This window comes from Somniosus microcephalus, chromosome 3, assembly GCF_052327205.1.
Source record: "Somniosus microcephalus isolate GS21.2 chromosome 3, FLI_Smic_1.0, whole genome shotgun sequence".
Lineage (NCBI taxonomy): Eukaryota > Metazoa > Chordata > Chondrichthyes > Squaliformes > Somniosidae > Somniosus > Somniosus microcephalus.
Genome location: NC_140989.1, coordinates 288,398,819 through 288,421,161, shown reverse-complemented (window position 1 = coordinate 288,421,161; position 22,343 = coordinate 288,398,819). Strand labels below are relative to the sequence as shown.

At 44.9% G+C, this 22,343-nt stretch overlaps 1 protein-coding gene across 1 annotated transcript in view; it reads right to left on the bottom strand.

The window, feature by feature from the left end:
• pde4ba (phosphodiesterase 4B, cAMP-specific a) overlaps nt 1-22,343 on the bottom strand; it is a 321,113-nt gene that overhangs the window by 61,517 nt on the left and 237,253 nt on the right. Inside the window, exon 6 of the mRNA XM_085982714.1 lies at nt 104-216. Within this exon, the coding sequence (XP_085838840.1) occupies nt 104-216 (113 nt within the window). The remainder of the gene's footprint in view (nt 1-103; nt 217-22,343) is intronic.

Below are 22,343 nucleotides of genomic sequence, written 5' to 3'. Positions count from 1 at the left end.
GGATTAGTTTTAACTACATTTTATGTTAGAGAGCATACTGTAGTTTACAGATTTTGCATTCTTTATTTCTCAAGCATGAACAGGGATAAATGTTTTTTTTTACCTTATTGGATGCCATCTCGCTGACTGACCGGTAGGTCTGTATTGTCTCAAGTTGATCCAAACACCAATCTAATTCTTCCAGAGTCTCCATGGCTAACTTTTGATAGGATTCTTCTGTAAACAAGCACATAGGCATGTAGTCAGGGCTCAACTGCTGCATAGTGTCCATATCAGTATTACTCGAGCAGCCCAAAGCCAGACCACAATGTTCCTTCATCATACGTCTCTCGCTCTCCCTCTGGTTACAGAATTAGCGATATAATACTGCTGTTGCCGCCGTGTTGGTTGTCAAGCAGGATGTCAGCAATCCATCAACCAAAACCTTTCTTCTGAAGGTGCCAGGGCAGTCAAGACGCGACACCATGAGACTTGCATTTTGGTTGTTTTGCTCAGAGCAATGATTTCCCAAATAAGACGTCACGTTCACAGCATAAAATTAGTCAGAACACTTCTTTCGAAACTATGACTAGCAACTTTCTTTGTGTTGTAATTACTTTACAAGGGAAGCTATGTTAGTTTCACTTCGATATCTCACTTATTCAAAGAAAATTCGTCTTAAGAGGTCTAACAGACGTAGGAAAACCCCAATTCGAGTCACCGGAGCAGCTCGATTCTTGCCGGGCACTTGTTGCGTGACGGATTTTCCATAAATTCGTGATTAGAAAAATACAATCCTTAGATAAGCTCACACAAGGTAATTCCCTCTCCCCGAGTGCCAGATAAAGTATTTATCTGATGTGCTTGTAGTTACACGAAATTTGGCTGAATGAACAACTTTGTTTCTCGTTAAAAGCCAAAAAAAAACTTTCTGAACTCAGCCAAAAACACACGGAAACCCTGGACTGGATTTCCCCACCCCACCCCGTCCCGTCCCGGCTACAAGACACCAACCCAGTAAACTAGTTAATAATAATGCACTGCAAAATCACAACTAATGCTGCGATTAGGGTAGTCTATTCCAGGTATAAGCGTCACACTTTTTCCCGTTTGTTATTGTTGGGAAGTTAAGACTATCTAAAAACTCAACTGCAAATCCAGCAAGGTAATTACTGAATCATTTGTGCACTGGTTAGTGCATGTTTGGGGGAACAATCATTTCTCACCCAGCAAGGGGAATAACCTCCACTGAGGCTGACCGATTAACCCACGAGTTAGAAGGTCGTTAAGTCTTAAAGACGTGTTTATTGTTGTGTTTGGTAAATCTTTTATGCAATTATTTGGTAATGCCACAACACAATGCGATTTACACTTGAAATGTCGCTTGAGTATTTCCGCGACCAGTGGGCGCCGCGGGGACTGGAGTGCATCATCAACCCTGACAATACAATTTTAATTTGATTTGTTTAAGTTTTATTTGAACTTCTGTTAATTTACAGTCAATTTGTTTAAGCACCAAACAAAAGAGTACACTTGAAATGTTAACTTATTTGTTCTCTCCACTAACGTTTCCAGCATTTTCTGTTTTGTTCCACAGCACGTGTTGTAATATGTGTTGGCAAGTATTGTTACATTGCAATCATCATCACTTTCCATGCGATCTTGTGATGTACCTTATCTCTCGGCAGCAATGACGACTATCCCATTTTAATTGATTGCAGTTTGGTTGCCTTTTGCTACCTAGATTCTATCTGGCTTAATTCTCTGTAGACCTGCTACCATACAAATAAAAATAATTTAGAAACTATTACTGCTGCTTGGGGAGTCTAAGACGAGGGGACATGGTCTAAAAATTAGAGCCAGGCCTTTCAGGAGTGAAGTTAGGAAACACTTCTACACAAAAAGGGTGGTCGAAGTTTGGAACTCTCTTCCGCAAAATGCCAATTAATTCTAGGTCAGTTGTTAATTTTAAAATCTGAGATTGATAGATTTTTGTTAGCCAAAGTTATTAAGGGATATGGGGCAAAGGCAGGGTATGGAGTTAGGTCACTGATCAGCCATGATCTCAGTGAATGGTGGAACAGACTTGAAGGGCTAAATGGCCCTTCTCTTCCTATGATGGAGTACCAACTACTGAGAGAGCATCACTGTCTAAAAAAGCCTGATGTCTAAAACTGTTGTTAACCTAGCAACTTGCAAATCGGTCCCTCTTTCAGTGTACATCCAGTGCAATACTGCTGTCAAAAAAAGTCTGGGAATTGATGCCTCCAATTAACTTCCATTCAGATGGTCCAAAAACAAGGGTCTATGTGCACTTTCAACCTGTGTCTGTTCTGAGATAACATTATTTCATTCCAGTTAATCTAGTTACTAGTGTGAGTCTAACCACCTACCCCACCCCTGGACTGGCGTCAATAACAGGGTGACTATTTGTGTAATCTCTGTAGGGACTGAAGTCTGAGAGGCTGCAATCTCTGGATTGTAGACGACACAAGGTCCAGCGATACCAATGAAAGAGAAATGTTCACTAAAATATCATAAACTTATCTTACAGGAAATAGTGTTGAAGGCACAATTTTTTTTAGAGGAGTCGGGACATAACCCCACAAAATTTGAATTTTTTTACCCTTTATTTGGTGCATTTTCCAATATTTGAGACCTACAATAGGGGCCTTGCAATTTTTCATCTAAAAAGGAAGGGGCATTTGCTTAATTTTATTGAAAACAATTCTCTATTTGCCATTTTGGAATTCATTGCTTTCCTGGATGTTTTAGACTTTTCTTCCCTCTCAGCAGCAAGAGATGATCTTTTATTGGAAGAAATAAGTTTCAATTTTTTTTTTCAGTGACTATTCAAGGAAACAGCACCTTGTTTTGACTTATGAAGGTAGATTTTACAATTAGCTACGTTAATCTTACAGGCGTAGAAAAGGCACAGGCGATCAGAAGATTACCTTAAGCGGATATTGTGCTTCTTCGACAGCAACTCCCAAACCTGCGACCTCTACCACCTGGAAGGAAAAGGGCAGCAGGCGCATGGGAACACGATCACCTCCAAGTTGCACACCATCCTGACTTGGAAATATATCGTTGTTCCTTCATCGTCGCTGGGTCAAAATCCTGGAACTCCCTCCCTAACAGCACTGTGGGAGTACCTTCACCACATGGACTGCAGCGGTTCAAGAAGGCGGCTCACCACCACCTTCTCAAGGGCAATTAGGGATGGGCAATAAATGCTGGCCTTGCCAGCGACACACACATCCCATGAATGAAGTTTAAAAATTCCTTCTACATACATGTCATTTCCCAACTTTCTGGGGGTTTTTCTAGTGCACTTTTCATGCCATAGACTCATTGAGGCCTCAGACTGTATGCAAAAATATTTAAATATTTAGTATAATTTCTTGGCTTTTGTGTCAGCATTATCCTTTCAACATGTGGAATAGACTTACAGATAGAGTAGAGGAGGCAAAAACATTGGAATCATTTAAGAAACAATTGGATGTTACAATAAGGGTAAGCTAGGGTCTTTCTGGTTGAATGAATCAAGATATGCTGCAAAACCTTGCCAATCCGCAATTATTTTGTTTCCTTTTGATACTTGCAGGTAACCCGCATCATAGTCAGAGACAGTAAAGGCCACATGTCAGACATGCTCCACTACAGGCCTCTGGGGAGGGTGTTCTGGAATGCCAAATAAGTCAACCTCCTCATACCCACCTCATGCAGCAGTACCTCCACTACTCGCTATGAAATGAGATGTATGAGTGGTGCTCTGCTCCACCTCTTGCTCACAGTTTCCTACCTCCATAGTTACTTTAGCAGCCATTGGGTTTTGGCAGGCATTTAATATACTGCTGGCACTTCCAAATAGATTTTCCCTTAGTCTTGCATGGATGCTCTCCATTGAAAGTTTCACTTAGCATAGTTTTGTCCCAGCACCAGTCATCGCTGTTTGATGTTCAGTCTGCAGACACCTGGGTTCCACTGCATACCCTGCCAAATACTTGCCTTTTATACTATATGGATTCTTTTTACAGTAAAAGCCTACTAATAATACCAGGGAGAGATGTGCCAGATGGAGTGCATCCCTGCCCCCACCAACCTCAGGCTTCTGATTCCCACGAGGAGGAAGCTCTCTAACTCCTGGGGAGGCCAACAACAGAGGGATGTGGTGACAGATAATTGCCAGTTGTAGGTTCAGCTTGGCGTTTTCCAGCAGATCCATCTCATGCTGCAAAAGCACAGGTGACCTTCCTGCAAGCAACCTCATTACTCTTGTGCTGTGTAGTTTTCACCATAATGGAAGCACTAATAGCAACTCTGATACTTCATTTTTTTCATAAAGAAATTCTCCAGTGGCTGGAGTCATACCTGACCCAAAAAAAGGATGGTTGTTGGAGGCCAACCATCTCAGCCCCAGGCCATCACTGCAAGAGTTCCTCAGGTCAGCGTCTTAGATCTAAATATCATCAGCAGGTTCATCAATGACTGAAGTTCGCTGCTGATTGCATAGTGTTAGCTCCATTCACAATTCCTCAGATAATAAAGCATTACCAGCCCACATGGACAACATCCAGGCTTGGGCTGATGTGGCAAGTAACATTCAGGTCAAACAAGTGCCAGGCAATGACATCTCAAACTTGAGGGAAGCTAACGACCTGCCCTTGACATTCAATGCCATTCTCATCGCTGAATCAACATTCTGGGGGTTACCATTGACCAAAAATTCAAATGGACCAGCCACATAAATGCTGTGGCTACTCATGCAGGTCAGAGGCTGGGTATTCTGCAGGAAGTGGCTCACCTCCTGACTCTCCAAAGCCTCTCCATTACCTAGAAGGCCCAAGTTAGGAGTATGATGGAATACTCTCCACTTGCCTTAATTGGTACAGCTGCAACATCACTCAAGAAGCTTGACACCATCCAGGACAAGGCAATCCATTTGATTGGTATCTCATCCACTAGTCTAAGCATCCACCCCACCACCATTTGCGTACCGTAGCTGTAGTGTGCACTATCTACAAGATGCACCACAGCAACTCGTCAAGGCTTCTTCGGCAGACCTCCCAAACCTGTGACCTCCACCACCTAGAAGGATAAGGGCAGCAGTGCATGAGAATACCATCACCTCCAAATTCTCCTCTAAGTCAAAACCACCGTAACTTGGACATAGATTGACACTCCTTCATCATTACCGGGTTAAAATCACAGAACTCTCTACCTAACAAAATTGTTGGAGCACCTTCGCCAAACGGACTACAGCGTTTCAAGAAGGCCCACCACCGCCTTCTCAGGGAAACTCAGGATAGTCAATAAATGCCGGCCATGCCAGTGATGCCCACATCGTCAGAATTAAAAGAGAAATCTTACTTGTAAATAAGTTTGTCAATTAGTTTTAGCCTGAATGTAATGTTCTGACAGTGTGATATTTACTGCCTTTCATAGTAGACTGAAGAGTCATGGTAGACAATCCACGTTGTTTATGAGATGTATTAATTAGATAATTATTAGGCCCATAACATTATCCCATTCACATCACACTTAGGTTGCAGTTCATAGGAGACTTGGTCTGCTTATGGAAACTGTTGTGCATGCAAGTTCGGAGAAAGTCCAAATCATAACACAGAATACCAGCCAGATTGAAAGGAACAGAAAAGAAGGTGAGGTAAATCAAGAAGTGATATTGGATCATCCCAGGCTTAGCTAGTAAAAGACTCTAGATTGTACGAGAATAGAAAATTGAGGGGTTAAAGCGTTCCACAGTTTTGATGGTTGATTTGGTTTGCCTCATTCCTGTATAGAGTTGCATATCTCGCTTTGAGTTGCTCCATAACTAACTTAAAAAAAGTAGTAATTTGCAGTCCAAATGATCAAGTCCATTTAATATTTCACTCCCCCAAATAAAGGATTTATGACATAACAATGAATTTAAAGTGGCAGGGACATTATGAAAAAGTGTTGGGCAAAATGGTTCTTGCTTGTCAATTAACAATAAAATACCACTTATGCCGAATATCATTGCGACAAAAATGATGCAAGGGACTTATGGCTTTTTTCTCTCACTGGTGAAGATTTCCAAAAGGCATTCGATAAGGTGCCACATAAAAGATTATTACACAAGATTAGGGCTCATGGGGTTGGGGGTAATATAGTAGCATGGATAGAGGATTGGTTCACGGACAGAAAACAGAGAGTAGGGATAAACAAATCTTTTTCAGGTTGGCAGGCTGTAACTAGTGGGGTGCCGCAAGGATCAGTGTTGGGGCCTCAGCTATTTACAATCTATATTAATGACCTAGATGAAGGGACCGAGTGTAATGTATCCAAGTTTGTTGATCATACAAAACTAGGTGGGACAGTAAGCTGTGAGGAGAACACAAAGGGCTGGATTTTATCAATGGAGGTAAGTAGGAGGCGGAACTCCCACTTTTGGGGTTGTAGTCCCGCCTCCATCGAGTTGTGGCCAACCCACTCGATTTTCCCTTGATTGACCTTGTTGAGCCCGCCCAGCGGGCTCAGCAGGCCAATTAAGGGCCACCCGGCAACAGGTGACATCACAGATTGACATTTCATCTGTCAAGAGCTTTTGACAGATGAAATATCAGCGTTTTGACAGCTGTTTGAAGCTGTCAAACACTGACAATCTGTACTCTAAGTTAATTCATTCCTTTCAGGCTGATTTAGAGATCTCTCCAGAACAGAAAGCAGAGGCTGCAGCTTTTGACAGCTCGCGGCTATTCTGCTTTCTGTGCCGGTGAGATGAGGGACTCCCGAGACCTGAAGGAAGGAAGCTTGCATTAGTAAGTAAAGGTAAGTAAAACTTATTTAAACACTTTACACACACCAAACACACTTACTTCTGCACTCATGCACCCATCACTCACCTGAACACCGGACATCTCGAACCCTCCAAGTCCTTCAGCCCGACGGTCCGCCTCGCTAACTTGGCGTGGTTTGGAGCCGTCGGGAATTCCACACTTCAGGGATAAAAATAGGGATTAGGCTAAAAACTGCCTGTTAACTACCTGTTAACAGGCAATTAATTGGCACTAATCCCCTTCCCGCCTCGGGGAGGCAACTCCCAGCACAGGTCGGGTACACGCCTCCTGGGAAACGGGCATGGAGGCGGGTTGGGGGCGTGATGGGTTCGTGCCCCCTCGATTTCGCAATTTTAACACCCCACACGCCTCCATTCCCGCCTCCACGGCCCTGGGAAATTCTAGCCCAAAGAGTCTGCAAAGGGATATAGATAGACTAAGTGAATGGGCAGTAAGGTGGCAGATGGAGTATAATGTAGGGAACTGTGAGGTTATTCACTTTGGTAGGAAGAATAGAAAAACAGAATATTTTTTAAACAGTGAGAAACTTTCAAATGTTGGTGTTCAGAGAGATTTGGGTGTCCTCGTGCAAGAAATAGAGAAAGCTAGCATGCAGGTACAGCAAGCAATAAGGAAGGCAAATGGCATGTTGGCCTTTATTGCAAGGGGGTTGGAGTATAAGAGTAAGGAAGTCTTGCTACAATTGTACAGGACCTTAGTGAGACCACACCTGGAGTACTGTGCACAGTTTTGGTCTCCTTATCTAAGGAAAGATACACTTGCCTTGGAGGTGGTGCAACGAAGGTTCACTAGATTGATTCCTGGGATGAGAGGGCTGTCCTATGATGAGAGATTGTGTAGAATGTGCCTATACTCTCTGGAGTTTAGCAGAATGAGAGGTGATCGCATTGAAACTTACAAGATTCTGAAGGGGATTGACAGGGTAGATGCTGAGAGGTTGTTTCCCATGGCTGGAGTGTCTAGAACTAGGGGGCATAGTCTCAGGATAAGGGGTAGACCATTTAAAATTGAGATGCAGAGTATTTTCTTCACTCAGAGGGCTGTGAATGCTGAGTCTTTGAGTATATTCAAGGCGGAGATAGAGAGATTTTTGGACTCTAGGGGTACGAAGGGATATGGAGATCGGGTGGGAAAGTGGAGTTGAGGTCGATGATCAGCCACGATCTTATTGAATGGTGGAGCAGTCTCGAGGGGCCGTATGGCCGACTCCTGCTGTTACTTCTTATGTTCTTAAGACTATTCTCGTCCCTTTAAAATGTTGTCTTTGATTATAATAATAGGCATTGAAATAAGCTCTACAAAACAAAATAAAAACTGCAAGTTATTTTAACCAAAAGCGGCCCCACATTAATGAACGATTTATGAAAACTATAACAGCCATTTTATTCTATTGTTGGCAGTTGTCCCTCCTTCATTTGTCACTCTATCCTCTGTGGTCTTTAGAAGCATGATTATTGAATTCAATTCAGTGCCAGAGAGGAAGTGTCTGTACTGACAGTCTGATTTGATTCAATTGATTGACCTAAATCCAAACACTGGCAGAAAGAATTCATTCAGGTTAAAATGACACTAAATTGGCAATCTCACTCAAAGACATTCATATAGATAGCTGGTAGATGAAGTGGAAAAATAAACTCCTATTATAACAACTGCAACAAGGACAGATGTCTCATGATTTTTATTCTGGTGGTTACAGAAAGACTAATGCATGTTCAAAGTATGATAAATATGGTCAGATAAGGTAAACTCAGAATCTTAAAGTAAAAATTGAGATTATCAAATGGTGAGTTGTCTCACAGGTACTGGGTAAGGCGTATCATAGAGCAAGTACAAAAGATTGGGAACAGCCAGAATGCATGGCTGAGATGGTATAGGAAGGAAGGCTTCATATTCCTGGGATACTGGGGTCAGTTCTGGGACAGTTGTGAAGGACACAGCAGGCTACAACTATTCATGATACATAACAGCAGAGCCCCTCCCAACCTGTCCAGGCAGTGAAAATGTGCCTTTAACAGCCTGTTGGTTTTCACTGTAATGTATGTAATGTATATATACCTTAAAAGGGAGAGAACTACTTTTTACAGTTCCTGTATACTGTAGTACCGGCAGTGACCACACCTGTATATAAACCCTGAGTAGTGATCTGTGCAGTTAGTTCTTGAGTAACCCTCATTCAGTAAACACCTGTTGAATCGTTCCCTGCAGTCTGTTGTCTGATTATTGAAGGACACAACATTAAGATACATGGATATAACATTGGCGTCGACGGGGGAGAGAGAGAGGGCAGAGCGCACAGGGCGCAGCCGGTGTTCAGGACCGAGCGGCGTCAACGGGGGAGAGAGATGAGAGAGAGCAGAGCGCAGCCGGTGTTCAAGGGCCGAGCAGCGTCAACGGGGGAGAGAGGCACGCAGGAAAACACGAGGCGCTGCCATTGCCACAAGGACCGCAGAGAGCGGCATTGGCAGCAGCGCAGGAGCAGCGCACGAAACCCACAGGGCATCGCCATTTGCCACGAGGACCGCCGAGAGTGGCGTTGGCAGCAGTGCGGGAGACGCCATTTTAAGCCGCAGCGGGGAAGAAAGGAAAGCGCGGGAGACGCCATTATAAGCCGCAGCGGGGAAGAAAGGAAAGCGCGGGAGATGCCATTTTAAGCCAGTCTAACCACACCCAAAAATGCCGAAGAGTGGCAGTATCACAGCGTTCAACAATGAAGTCGAAGATTGGACGACATATGTCGAATGCATAGAAGTATACTACAAGGCGAATGAAGTGCCAGATGACAAGAAAGCGCTGGTATTGTTGAATTCAATGCGTGCAAAAACGTATGGCTTACTACGAAACCTAGTAACCCCAGAGAAGCCAGTAGAAAAGGATTTTGAAAACATAGTGTCAATCCTACAGGACCACTTAAACCCCACACCGTTGCTGATAGCAGATTTAAGTTTCACAAAAGGAACCAGCATAAAGATGAAAGTAATGCTGAGTATTTAACGGAACTGTGCAAGCTATCGAAACACTGCCAGTTTGGAACGGGACTAGCAGATACTTTAAGGGACAAGTTTGTGTGTGGGCTTCAAAGTGAAGGAACCCAGAAACGGCTTCTATCAGAAAAGGATCTTACGCTGAGTAAGTAGTTCAGACGAACGGAGAGTAGTTCAGACGAACAGAAGAGTGATACAGGCTCCGGAAGCAAGGAGCTGGGTTGTCTGAAACTACATAATGTGATCAAAACGGAGGATCACCAAACTATCTGGGTCACGCTCAAGGTAGCAGGAGTCCAAGTGAAAATGGAATTGGACACAGGATCAGCCCTAACAGTCATAAACCGAAGGGACTACAAGCGGCTATTCTCACATATACCCTTAAGAGATACAAAGATTGTCTTGAAGACGTATACGGGGCAAAAAGTCTACCCCAAAGGAAAAATAAGAGTGAACGTTATATATAACAGCAAGGAAACACCAAAAATGGACCTATATGTATTGCCAGATGGAGGACCACCACTACTAGGACGTGAATGGATCCGGAAGATACAGCTAGATTGGCATTCCATACAAGCACTGACTGTAGATGCCAAAAAGGATGACGACGTCACACCTGGACGACTGTCAAAAATGCTAACTGACGCACAAGAAGTGTTCCAGCAGGGACTCGGAACACTAAAAGGCATAACAGCGACGATCAAAATAGAGGAAAATGCAAGCCCAAAGTTTTTTAAGGCCAGACCGGTACCTTATGCGATCTGCCCAGCCGTCGAAGCAGAGCTGGAAGGTTTGGAACGTTCAGGAGTACTGTCCAAAGTGGACTGGAGCGAGTGGGCTACACCCATCATTCCTGTAATGAAGAGGTCATTGAGTAATACGCCTGGGGAACCAATGAAGGTTCGCATCCGTGGGGACTTTAAGGTGACAGTGAACCCAGTCCTTCACACTGTACAATACCCGCTTCCGCAGATTGAAGATATTTTCGCCTCGCTATCTGGAGGGAAACGCTTCACTAAGATTGATCTGGCCCAGGCGTACCTGCAAATGGAGGTAGAAGAAGCCTCGAAACAGTACCTCACGATCAACACTCATAAAGGTCTCTACCAATACAACCGGCTGGTGTTCGGGGTAGCATCAGCTCCGGCTATTTGGCAAAGGGCAATGGAACAAGTCCTGCAAGGGATTCCAGGGACCCAGTGTTATTTGGACGACATCCTGGTCACGGGCGATAATGACAGTGATCACCTCGCCAACCTGGAGCAGGTGCTCACTAGATTGAAGGAATATGGGGTCCGAGCTAATCGCCACAAATGCGAGTTTTTCCAGAAGCAGATCTCGTATTGTGGCCACGTTATTGATAAAGAGGGGTTACATAAGTCCCCTGATAAGATTGAGGCAGTAGTCAAGGCTCCAGCACCGGAAAATGTGTCACAACTGAGGTCGTTCCTCGGGCTGGTGAACTACTACCATAAGTTCTTGCCGAATTTTTCTACCGTACTACACCCACTGAACACCCTACTGCAAACGGGGGTACCGTGGAAGTGGAGTGACGAATGTAAATGAGCTTTCCAGAAGAGCAAAGCATTGATCACATCAAAAGAGGTGTTGGCTCATTTCAACCCAGCACTACCAATTCGGTTGGCGTGTGATGCATCACCCTATGGCATTGGAGCGTAGCTGTCGCACAAATTCCTGGACGGCTCGGAGAGGCCAGTAGCCTTTGTGTCTCGGTCACTAACCTCAGCCGAGCGTAACTACGCCCAGATTGACAGGGAGGCCCTCAGCCTAGTGTGGGGAGTGAAAAAGTTCAATTACTATCTGCACGGGCAGAAGTTCACCTTGCTGACTGACCACCAACCACTTGTCTCCATCTTTAATCCAAAGAAGGGCGTTCCGGTGATGACTGCGCAACGGCTACAAAGATGGTCCCTTTTTCCAGGGGCGCACCAATATGAAATCGAGTATAAGGGCACAAAACAGCATGGAAACGCTGATGGGCTATCACGCCTGCCACTGCCTACTGCGGAGGAAGCACCAGCAGTGGATCCTGTCAAAATATTTCATTCGACTATAATTGAATGCTTGCCAGTAACTAACGCTGGTATAGAGGAGACCCGAAATGACACGACACTGTCTCGGGTATATGATTTGACGGTGAAGGGATGGCCAGGACATGGCGACTCACTATTGCCAGCATTCTCATCCAGAAGAGAACAGCTGTCAGTATGCCAGGGGACCTTGATGTGTGGATCCCGTGTGGTAATTCCACCCAAGTTAAGGGAGAGAGTGCTCAATGAGCTTCACGAAGGTCACCTGGGAGGGGTGAAAATGAAAAGCCTTGCTAGGGCTTATGTGTGGTGGCCGGGGATCGATCAGCAAATCGAGGACCTGACAAAGAGCTGCTCAGGATGCCAGAAGGTCCAAAATGCACCACCACATGCCCCTCTACACCCATGGGAGTGGCCCTCATCTCCATGGCAATGGGTGCATATTGATTTTGCTGGTCCATTCATGGACTCAATGTTTTTAATAGCCGTGGATGCGCACTCGAAATGGCCTGAGGTGATCAAAATGTCCTCCACCACCACGGAGAAAACTATTGCAGTCCTACGGACCATTTTTGCCAGGAACGGCTTGCCAGAGCAGATTTGCTCTGATAACAGACCACAGTTTGTGTCCGAAGATTTATGAAAAGGAATGGGGTAAGGCATTACACATCCGCCCCGTATCATCCAGCCACAAATGGATTGGCTGAGAGGTTCGTACAAACCTTTAAAAAAGCAGTAAAGGCCATGTGCGATGACGACATTCCACTGCAGCATAAGGTGGACAATTTCCTGGTAGCCTACAGAAATGCGACACATGCAGTCACCAACCAGGCCCCGGCCATGATGTTCTTTAACCGAAGGTTGAGATCTCGTCTGGATTTGCTCAGACCAAATGTACGAAGAGATGTTGAGAGTAAGCAATTCCAGCACATCAATGAGAAGCCGACAAGGAGCTTCAATTTAGGGCAACCAGTCTTGGCCCGCGACTACCGAACAGAGAAATGGCAACCAGGAACGATATGCACACGGCAGGGGCCACTAATGTACACAGTGGATGTTGGGGAGAACATTGTGAGACGCCATGCTGACCAGATCCTAGAGTCACAGGAACGAGTCAACCCCATGTCTCGGCCATACGTACCTGGTGAGGAACCCGACGTACAGGTCGCATCTACCTCAGAAACAATAGCATTGGAAGCTGATGAACCAACTGACGACAGGGTGCTAGAATCGCCTCCGCACCAAGAGCGAGACACTCGGGAAAGGCGTTATCCAGAAAGAATCAGGAAGCCTCCCCAGAGACTGAATATATGAATGGACTATTTTCATATAACATTGTATATTAAAAATGTTAATTGTTAAATGAGTTTTATGGTACTGTTAATCTAAAAGGGGAGGAATTGTAATGTATGTAATGTATATATACCTTAAGGGAGAGAACTACTTTTTACAGCTCCTGTATACTGTAGTACCGGCAGTGACCACACCTGTATATAAACCATGAGTAGTGATCTGTACAGTTAGTTCTAGAGTAACCCTCATTCAGTAAACACCTGTTGAATCGTTCCCTGCAGTCTGTTGTCTGATTATTGAAGGACACAACATTAAGATACACGGATATAACACTCACAATGACCAATCTAGTAGAGCCAGATGCCTCATTGTAGTGCTTTTCTGCTGTTGTTCGGGCCAGTCTTACTAGGCTTTTATCCATGGGAGCAGGGGTAGGCTTTGTCACCCATGAGGTCATCCTTTGACCTAATATTCTTTCCTGAAGAGGTCAAGGAGGGCCAAATTTCAATGGATGAATGCATTGCAACAACTTCTGGCCTATCAAGTGTTGACATGGAGGATTCTATACACCATGGCCTCTTTGGTGAAGTGCACTCTCCTTATAAACTGTTTCACGGTAAGGTCTTCTTATGACCTGTGCTGCCTGTATGGTCTATGGGGGGTGGGGTGGGGCTTGGTATCTGGTTGTATGCATCCTTCTTAAAAATTGCCTGAGTCACCCTTGCGCCATCCTGTGCTGATCTTCCTTCTTCTCCTCCATGGCAATGGCATACAAGGGTATGCCTATACCTGGCCCGAGAAGCCCTCACTGCGAGTAGGGATGGGGGAAGAGATGAAAATCTGCCAGAAGTCCAACATCAGTAGCAGTGAGGCATAAGTTCAGCTTATCCAAAACTCTGCTGTCCGTATCCTAACTCGCACCAAGTCCTGTTCTCCCATCATCACTGTTCCCCTAAGCTGCGCAGTTCCCTCGAGGCTGCCAGCCACCAGGTGTTTCAGGCTGCACAGTCCCGTTGGAGCACACACCAGTGCGCAGGCGCTCTTTTTAATCACGTCCCACAGGCTTGTTCTTTAGTCCCACAAGAGCGGCCTTCGGCGCCTGTACGCTGGACCCGTTTGGGTGCCTGCGCGCTGGAGCCCACGACAGGCCTGACCCTGAGCCCTGAGGTACTGCCTGTGGATGCTGTGATTATCCACACCACCATTCCTGTGGCCTTCTGCGCATGTGCGCGGTATCCCAGAGCCACGCATGCGTATTACCCAACAGTTGCGGCTTTGCTGCGTGGCCACATTTGCTTCAGCTCCGGGGTAGAACTGGATCTGTTGGTGGCTGGGGAAGAAGAGAGGATCGAAAGGGGGGAGAGAGAGAGATTGGGGAGAGACTGAGTGGGGGGGTGGGTAGAGTGGGAGAGGGAGAGACTGGGGAAAGAAGGAAAGACTGGGGGAAAGAGGGAGAGAGACTGCGAGAGAGAGAGACTGGGGGGTGAGAGAGAGAGACTGGGAAAGAGAGGGAGAGACTGGGGGAGAGGGGGAGAGAGACTGGGGGGGAGAGAGAGAGACTGGGGGAAAGAGAGAGACTGGGGGAGAGAGGGAGCGAGACTGGGGGAGAGAGAGACTGTGAGAGAGACTGGGGAGAGAGAGAGAGAGACTGGGGAGAGAGAGAGAGACTGGGGGGAGAGGGAGAGACTGGGGGAGAGAGAGAGAGAGGGGGGAGAGAGAGACAGAGAGAGAGCGACTGGGGGAGAGAGAGACTAGAGGAGAGAGAGACTAGAGGAGAAAGGGAGACTGGGGAGAGAGAGAGACTGAGGAGAGAGAGAGAGACTGGGGAGAGAGAGACTGGGGAGAGAGAGAGCGAGAGACAGGGAGAGAGAGACTGGGGGAGAGAGGGAGAGATTGGGGAGAGAGGGAGAGACTGGGGGAGAGAGGGAGAGAGAGGGGGAAGAGAGAGAGAGAGACTGCGAGAGAAAGAGAGACTGGGGAGAGAGAGAGACGGGGAGAGAGAGACTAGAGGAGAGGGAGACTGGGGAGAGAGGGAGAGAGAGAGAGAGACTGGCAGAGAGAGAGAGACGGGGAGAGAGAGAGATTGGGAGAGAGAGAGAGAGAGACTGAAACTAGGAGAGAGAGATTGGGGGAGAGTGAGACTGGGAGAGAGAGAGAGACTTGGGGAGAGAGAGAGAGACTGGGGGTAGAGAGAGACTGGGAGAGAGAGAGACTGGAGGAGAGAGATGGGGAGAGAGAGACTGGAGGAGAGAGAGAGACTGGGGGAGAGAGAGAGAGACTTAGAAACATAGAAGATAGGAGCAGGAGTACACCATTCGGCCCCTCGAGCCTGTTCCGCCATTTAATGAGATCATGGCTGATCATCCAAATTCAGTACCCTGTCCCTGCTTTCTCCCCATATCCCTTGATCCCTTTAGCCTTAAGAAATATATCTAATTCCTTCTTGAATATATTTTAAAAATTGGCCTCAACTGCCTTCTATGGTAGAGAATTCCATAGGTTCACCACTCTCTGGGTGAAGAAATTCCTCCTCATCTCTGTCCTAAATGGCTTACCCGTTATCCTTAGACTGTGACCCCTGGTTCTGGATTCCCCCGCCACTGGGAACATCCTTCCTGCATCTAGTCTGTCTAGTCCTGTTAGAATTTTATAAGTTTCAATGAGATCCCTTCTCATTCTTCTAAACTCTAGCGAATATAAGCCTAATCGACCCAATCCAGTAAGGCGACCAAAACTGCACACAATACTGTGGTCTCACCAAGGCCCTGTACAACTGCAGCAAGACATCTTTGCTCCTGTACTCGAATCCTCTCGCATTGAAGGCCTTCTTAAACGCCTGCTGCATCTGCATGCTTACCTTCAGCGACTGGTGCACAAGGACACCCAGGTCTCGTTGCACTTCCCATTTTCCCAATCTATTACCGTTCAGATAATAATCTGTCTTCCTGTTTGTGGTAAACCACGTTCACTATCGTATCACTGTTAGTAGTTAGCACTGTTCACCACTGTTCGTTATAACTGTATCACTGACCACTATTGTATCACGGTACGAGGTCGCCTCTTGCCACACTGCTATACCTGGGATGACCACTGCCGACTCCGCCTTGGCTCCACCCACCAGGCCAGGTATAAAGGTGAGCGACTGGCTGGTATTCCTCCTGCTTGGATCGGATCACCCACGAGAGTGGGCTGTTATTTAGTCAATAAAAACCTTTAGTCACCTTCGTAACTCTTCGCCTTTTATTGGAGGAATTGATAGGTATATCAATTTTATTGACTAAATTTAATGATGTCCGACAACGAGTCACAACCGGCGGAGGAGCCACCAGCGCAGCTCCCAGGAGCACAGCCACACCAGCCAGCTTGCACTGTTTTTACCACCAAAGTGGATAACCTCGCATTTATCCACATTATACTGCATCTGCCATGCATCTGCCCAATCACCCAACCTGTCCCAATCATACTGGAGTTTCTCTGCATCCTCCTCACAGCACACACGCTCACCCAGCTTTGTGTCATCTGCAAACTTGGAGATATTACATCTAGTTCCCTCGTCTAGATCATTAATATATATTGTGAATAGCTGGGGTCCTAGCACCGATCCCTGCGGTACCCCACTAGTCACTGCCTGCCACTCGGAAAAAGACCCGTTTATTCCAACTCTTTGCTTCCTGTCTGCCAATCAGTTCTCTACCCAAGTCAGTACCTTACCCCCAATCCCATGTGCTTTAACTTTGTACGCCAATCTCTTATGCGGGACCTTATCGAAAGCCTTTTGAAAGTCCAAATACACCACATCCACTGGTTCTCCCTTATCTATTCTACCAGTTACATCCTCAAAAAATTACAGTAGATTAGTTAAGCATGATTTACTTTTTGTAAATCCATGTTGACTTTGTCCGATCCTGTCACTGTTTTCCAAGTGCTCTGCTATTACATCTTTTATAATGGACTCTAGCATTTTCCCCACTACCGCTGTCAGGCTTACCGGTCTATAATTCCCCGTTTTCTCTCTACCACCTTTTTTAAATAGTGGGGTTACATTAGCTACCCTCCAATCCATGGGAACTATTCCAGAGTCTATAGAATTTTGGATGATGACCAACAATGCATCTACTATTTCTAGGACCACTTCCTTAAGTACCCTAGGATGTAGATTATCAGGCCCTAGGGATTTATCGGCCTTCAATGCCGTCAATTTCCCTATCACCATTTCCCTACAAATACTGATTTCATTCAATTTCTCCCTCTCATTAGACCCTATGTTCCCCGACATCTCTGGAAGGTTATTTGTGTCCTCCTTTGTGAAGACAGAACCAAAGTATGTATTTAATTGGTCTGCCATTTCTCTGTTCCTCATGATAAATTCCCCTGATTCTGACTGCAAGGGACCTACGCTTGACTTCACCAATCTTTTTCTCTTCACATGTCTATAGAAGCTTTTACAGTCAGTTTTGATGTTCCCAGCAAGCTTACTCTCATATTCTATTTCCCCTCTTAATTAATCCCCTTGTCCTCCTTTGCTGAATCCTAAACTGCTCCCAATCCTCAGGTTTACTGCTTTTTCTGGCCAATTTATATGTCCTCTCCTTGGATCTTATGCTATCCCTAATTTCCCATGTTAGCCACGGTTGAGTCACCTTTTTTGTTTTATTTTTATGCCAAACAGGGATGAACAAATTTTGTAGTTCATCCATGCGATCTTTGAATGTTTGCCATTGCCTATCCACCGTCAATCCCTGTGCATGCCTGAAACTGGCACAGTGCCTACCCACCCTAGGGATCAGAATATCCGGCCCAATGTTTATTAATCGAAGTGATTGAAATTGAAAATACAGATATCAGTTCTTGTTCAATTGTTCAATTTTTTTTAATACTGTGATCTAAAGAACTACTGTACTTTATATTTGATGGTCATCTGGTTGCATTGTGATTAATATTCTAATCACTTATGTGGACGTACAGCACCGAGTGCCATAGGAAAGCTGCTGCTCCTGCTGCTTGTGCAACCATTGCTATAGTGACATGAGGGATGGGCTAATGCATTTTTAACTTTAAAATTAATACAAATTGCACGAATAGATATGCCTTTTTTAGCTCACCTTGGGTTTTTGGATTGTTTGTCGATGCATAACCGTGTAACTGAGTGACGTTTCTGAAGTGTTAATGCACTATTATGCAGTTTTTTAATATCCCAGTCATTTCTGACAAGTAATTTTTTTTTTAAATAGAGTTTGTACATGATGAACTAAATGCTTTAAATTAATTCTACCATAAACAAACTTGCAGAATGGGCATGTAAATGACAAATGAATTTCAATATAGCTAAATGTGAGGTGGTGCATTTTGGTAGGAGGATTAAGGAGGTGACCTACTCCACGGGAAATAAGAATCTAAATGGGGTAGAGGTGCAAAGGGATCGAGGCGTATAGCTTCACAAATCATTAAAAGTAGCAATGCAGGTTAAAAAAAACAGAAAAGTGCAAATAAAGCACTGAGGTTCATGTCTAGAGGAATAGAATTCAAAAGCAGCAGAGTTATGTTAAACATGTATTGAACCTTGTCTGATTGTCTCATGATTTGAGACAGTGGGGTGGCAATATGGCATTACTGTATATATGCTTTTAAGTGGTTGCTGTTGTAAAATTCGACCACAGGCAAAAAGGTCATGCTCAAAGGAGTTCATGGCCTGCTCAGTACAAAAAAAAATGAGAGAACATTGCCCATCACCCCTGTGCTCGCTGACTTACATTCGCTCTCGGTGCTGCAATACCTCGATTTTAAAATTCTCATCCTTGTTTTCAAATCTATCCATGGCCTCACCCAACCCAATCTCTGTAACCTCTTCCAGCCCTACAATGTTCCAAGATCTCAGCGCTCCTCCAATTCTGGGCTCTTGCGCATCCCCGATTTTAATCACTCCATCATTAGCGGCCGTGCCTTCAACTGCCTAGGCTTTAAGCTCTAGAATTCCCTCCCTAAACCATGCTGCCTCTCTATCTCTATATTCTCCTTTAAGATGCTCCTTAAAATCTACCTCTTTGACCAAGCTTTTGGCCACTTGCCCTAATATCTACTTATGTGGCTTGGTGTCAAATTTTGTTTGATAACGCCCCTGTGAAGTGCCTGGGGACGTTTTATTACATTACAGGTGCTACATAAATGCAAGTTGTTGCGTGTACAGGTATAATGGGAAAGAAAATGCAAACACTATTTCCCAGTTGCATAAAAATGCTAGCCAAACTCTACAGCCAAACTACTCACCTCCACCTTTATCAGCTATTTTGGCAGCAACTGTGCCTTATCATTCTCACACTGCGTTACCTTGCGAGCATTGCTAGTGTAAATGCAGGAATTGGGAGCTGTAGTGGCATTGGTCTTTATTCGCATATATTGAAATGAGGGTATTTGGAGCTCAAGGGCCAAAAGGTGCGAGGGGACTCGGGAGAATTATGTAATGGCAGAAAAGAAGCAGAAATGGCTTCTGACCAATCTTCCTTGCAACACAAATTTCTTGCCCTGTTTATATATTGCTAATATACCAACAACTGTGAGGAAATTCACTCCCAGGACTCTAAATCTGGCTAACAGGCTAGGAGGATGTAAGGGGTGGATTTCCCTAGGGCCTCTCCTCCTCTGGTGCCATAACTACACATGTAAACAGGGTTTCTGCCACATTCCCCCCAAAATTACAGCCATGGAGTGGGAAAAGCCCTGAGGAAATTCACCTCCATAACTTTAATTTAGTGAAAAGTAAACCGAAACCTATATTAGGAAGATTTTTTTGCTCAAAAGTTGATAAATATTTGTAATGATCTGCCAGACAAGCTAGCAGAAACAAAGACATCAGTGGCATTCAAAATGGAAACAGAAAACGCCGTAAATAGGCAGCAGGTGCTGGTAATGGTTCTGCTGTTGCCATTTACAGCTCCTCTGGACCCATCACTTGTTTCTTTACTTGTTTCATTACCAGCCCCCTTTTGTCTTGCACCATCATCTCTTTTGTCATTTAATCATTCCTGCCCTCTGCCCTATCTCAGGCCTTCCCTTTTGTTCTTTCCTCCCCTTTCCCTGGCTCCGTACTTGCTTAAAAACTGTTAATCTCTAACCTTTTCCAGTTCTGCCGAAAGGTCATCAACCTGAAACGTTAACGCTGTTTCTCTCTCCACAGATGCTGCCTGACCCACTGAGTATCTCCAGCATTTTCTGTTTTTATTTCAGATTTCCAGCATCTGCAGTACAGGAAACTTTCGATTAACCGGCCCCTAAATAACCGGAACGCTCTATCCACCGGCAAAATTCAGGAGTCGGTTCAGGTAACTTTTTTTACTTTTAGTTACTTTTTTTAATTGATTTGTTGCTGTGCAAGGGTGTAGCTGAAGCTGTTGCTAAGCTACAGAGACGCTTGCAACTTGTGCCGATTGTTTTGAAGCTGAGGGTTTGTTGCTTTATACGGAGATCTGAGCTCCGTATCTTTTACTATAGCGTTCGGTTATCCGGAATTGTTGATGAACCGGCAACACGTCGGTCCCGTCCGTGCCAGATACCAGAAAGTTTCCTGTATTTTGCTTTTGCATTCAAAATGCAGTTGGGTTCTGGGAATGTTAAAGTACTATAGGGATGAAGTCGATTAGTCAGATAACCTTTTCTTGTTTTTAATATGTTCTCAAACCTTTGGTTACACAAGTGATAATTTAGTCATCATTTAAACTTGAGCGTACAAGGGACAGAGTTCCAGGCGATGAGATTGTCTTGAAGCAAATTTCTCAAGCAGAAGTGGTGTGTTAAGCTTTTGCGTTGGTACTTTGTGCTGATATTCTTCGTTCCACATCCTTCACACACCATGCGAGTATAGCCTAACTTTTTAAGTTCTGTGGTTGGTAAAATGTTGGAGTCCATTATTAAGGAAGCAGTAACAGGACATTTGGATAAGCATAATTTAATCGGACAGAGTCAGCATGGTTTTATGAAGGGGAAGTCATGTTTGACAAATTTGCTTGAATTCTTTGAGGACGTAACAAACAGGGTGGATAAAGGGGAACCAGTGGATGTGGTGTATTTAGACTTCCAAAAGGCATTTGACAAGGTGCCACACAAAAGATTACTGCACAAGATAAAAAATCACGGGATTGGGGGTAATATAGTGGCATGGGTGGAAGATTGGCTATCTAACAGAAAACAGAGAGTTGGGATAAATGGTTAATTCTCGGGTTGGCAATCAGTAACTAGTGGTGTTCCGCAGGGGTCAGTGCTGGGACCCCAGCTCTTTACAATCTATATTAACGATTTGCAGGAGGGGACCAAGTGCAACATATCCAAGTTTGCCGACGATACAAAGATGGGAGGGAAAACAGTGAGTGAGGAGGACATAAATAACCTGCAAAAGGACATAGACAGGCTAAGTGAGTGGGCAGAAATTTGGCAGATGGAATATAATGTTGGAAAGTGTGAGGTTATGCACTTTGGCAGAAAAAATCAAAGAGCAAGTTATTATCTAAATGGAAAGAAACTGCAAAGTGCTACAGTACAAAGGGATCTGGGGTTCCTGGTGCATGAAACACAGAAGGTTAGTATGCAAGTACAGCAGGTGATCAGGAAGGCCAATAGAATCTTGGCTTTTATTGCAAGGGGGATGGAGTATAAAAATAGGGAAGTCTTGCTTCAGTTATACAGGGTACTGGTGAGGCCACACCTGGAATACTGCGTACAGTTTTGGTTTCCATATTTAAGAAAAGACATACTTGCTCTCGAGGTAGTTCAGAGAAGGTTCACTCGGTTGATTCCGGAGATGAGGGGGTTGACTTATGAGGAAAGGTTGAGTAGGTTGGGCCTCTACTCATTGGAATTCAGAAGAATGAGAGGCGATCTTATTGAAACATATAAGATTGTGAGGGGGCTTGATCGGGTGGATGTGGGGAGGATGTTTCCACTGATGGGTGAGACTAGAACTAGGGGGCATAATCTTCAAATAAGGGGCTGCCGTTTCAAAACTGAGATGAGGAGAAACTTCTTCACTCAGAGGGTAGTAAATCTATGGAATTTGCTACCTCAGAGAGCTGTGAAAGCTGCGACATTAAATAAATTTAAAACGGAGATAGACAGTTTCCTAGCTGATAAGGGAATTAAGGGTTATGGGGAGCGGGCAGGGAAGTGGACGTGAGTCTAGGTTCAGATCAGCCATGATCCTATTGAATGGC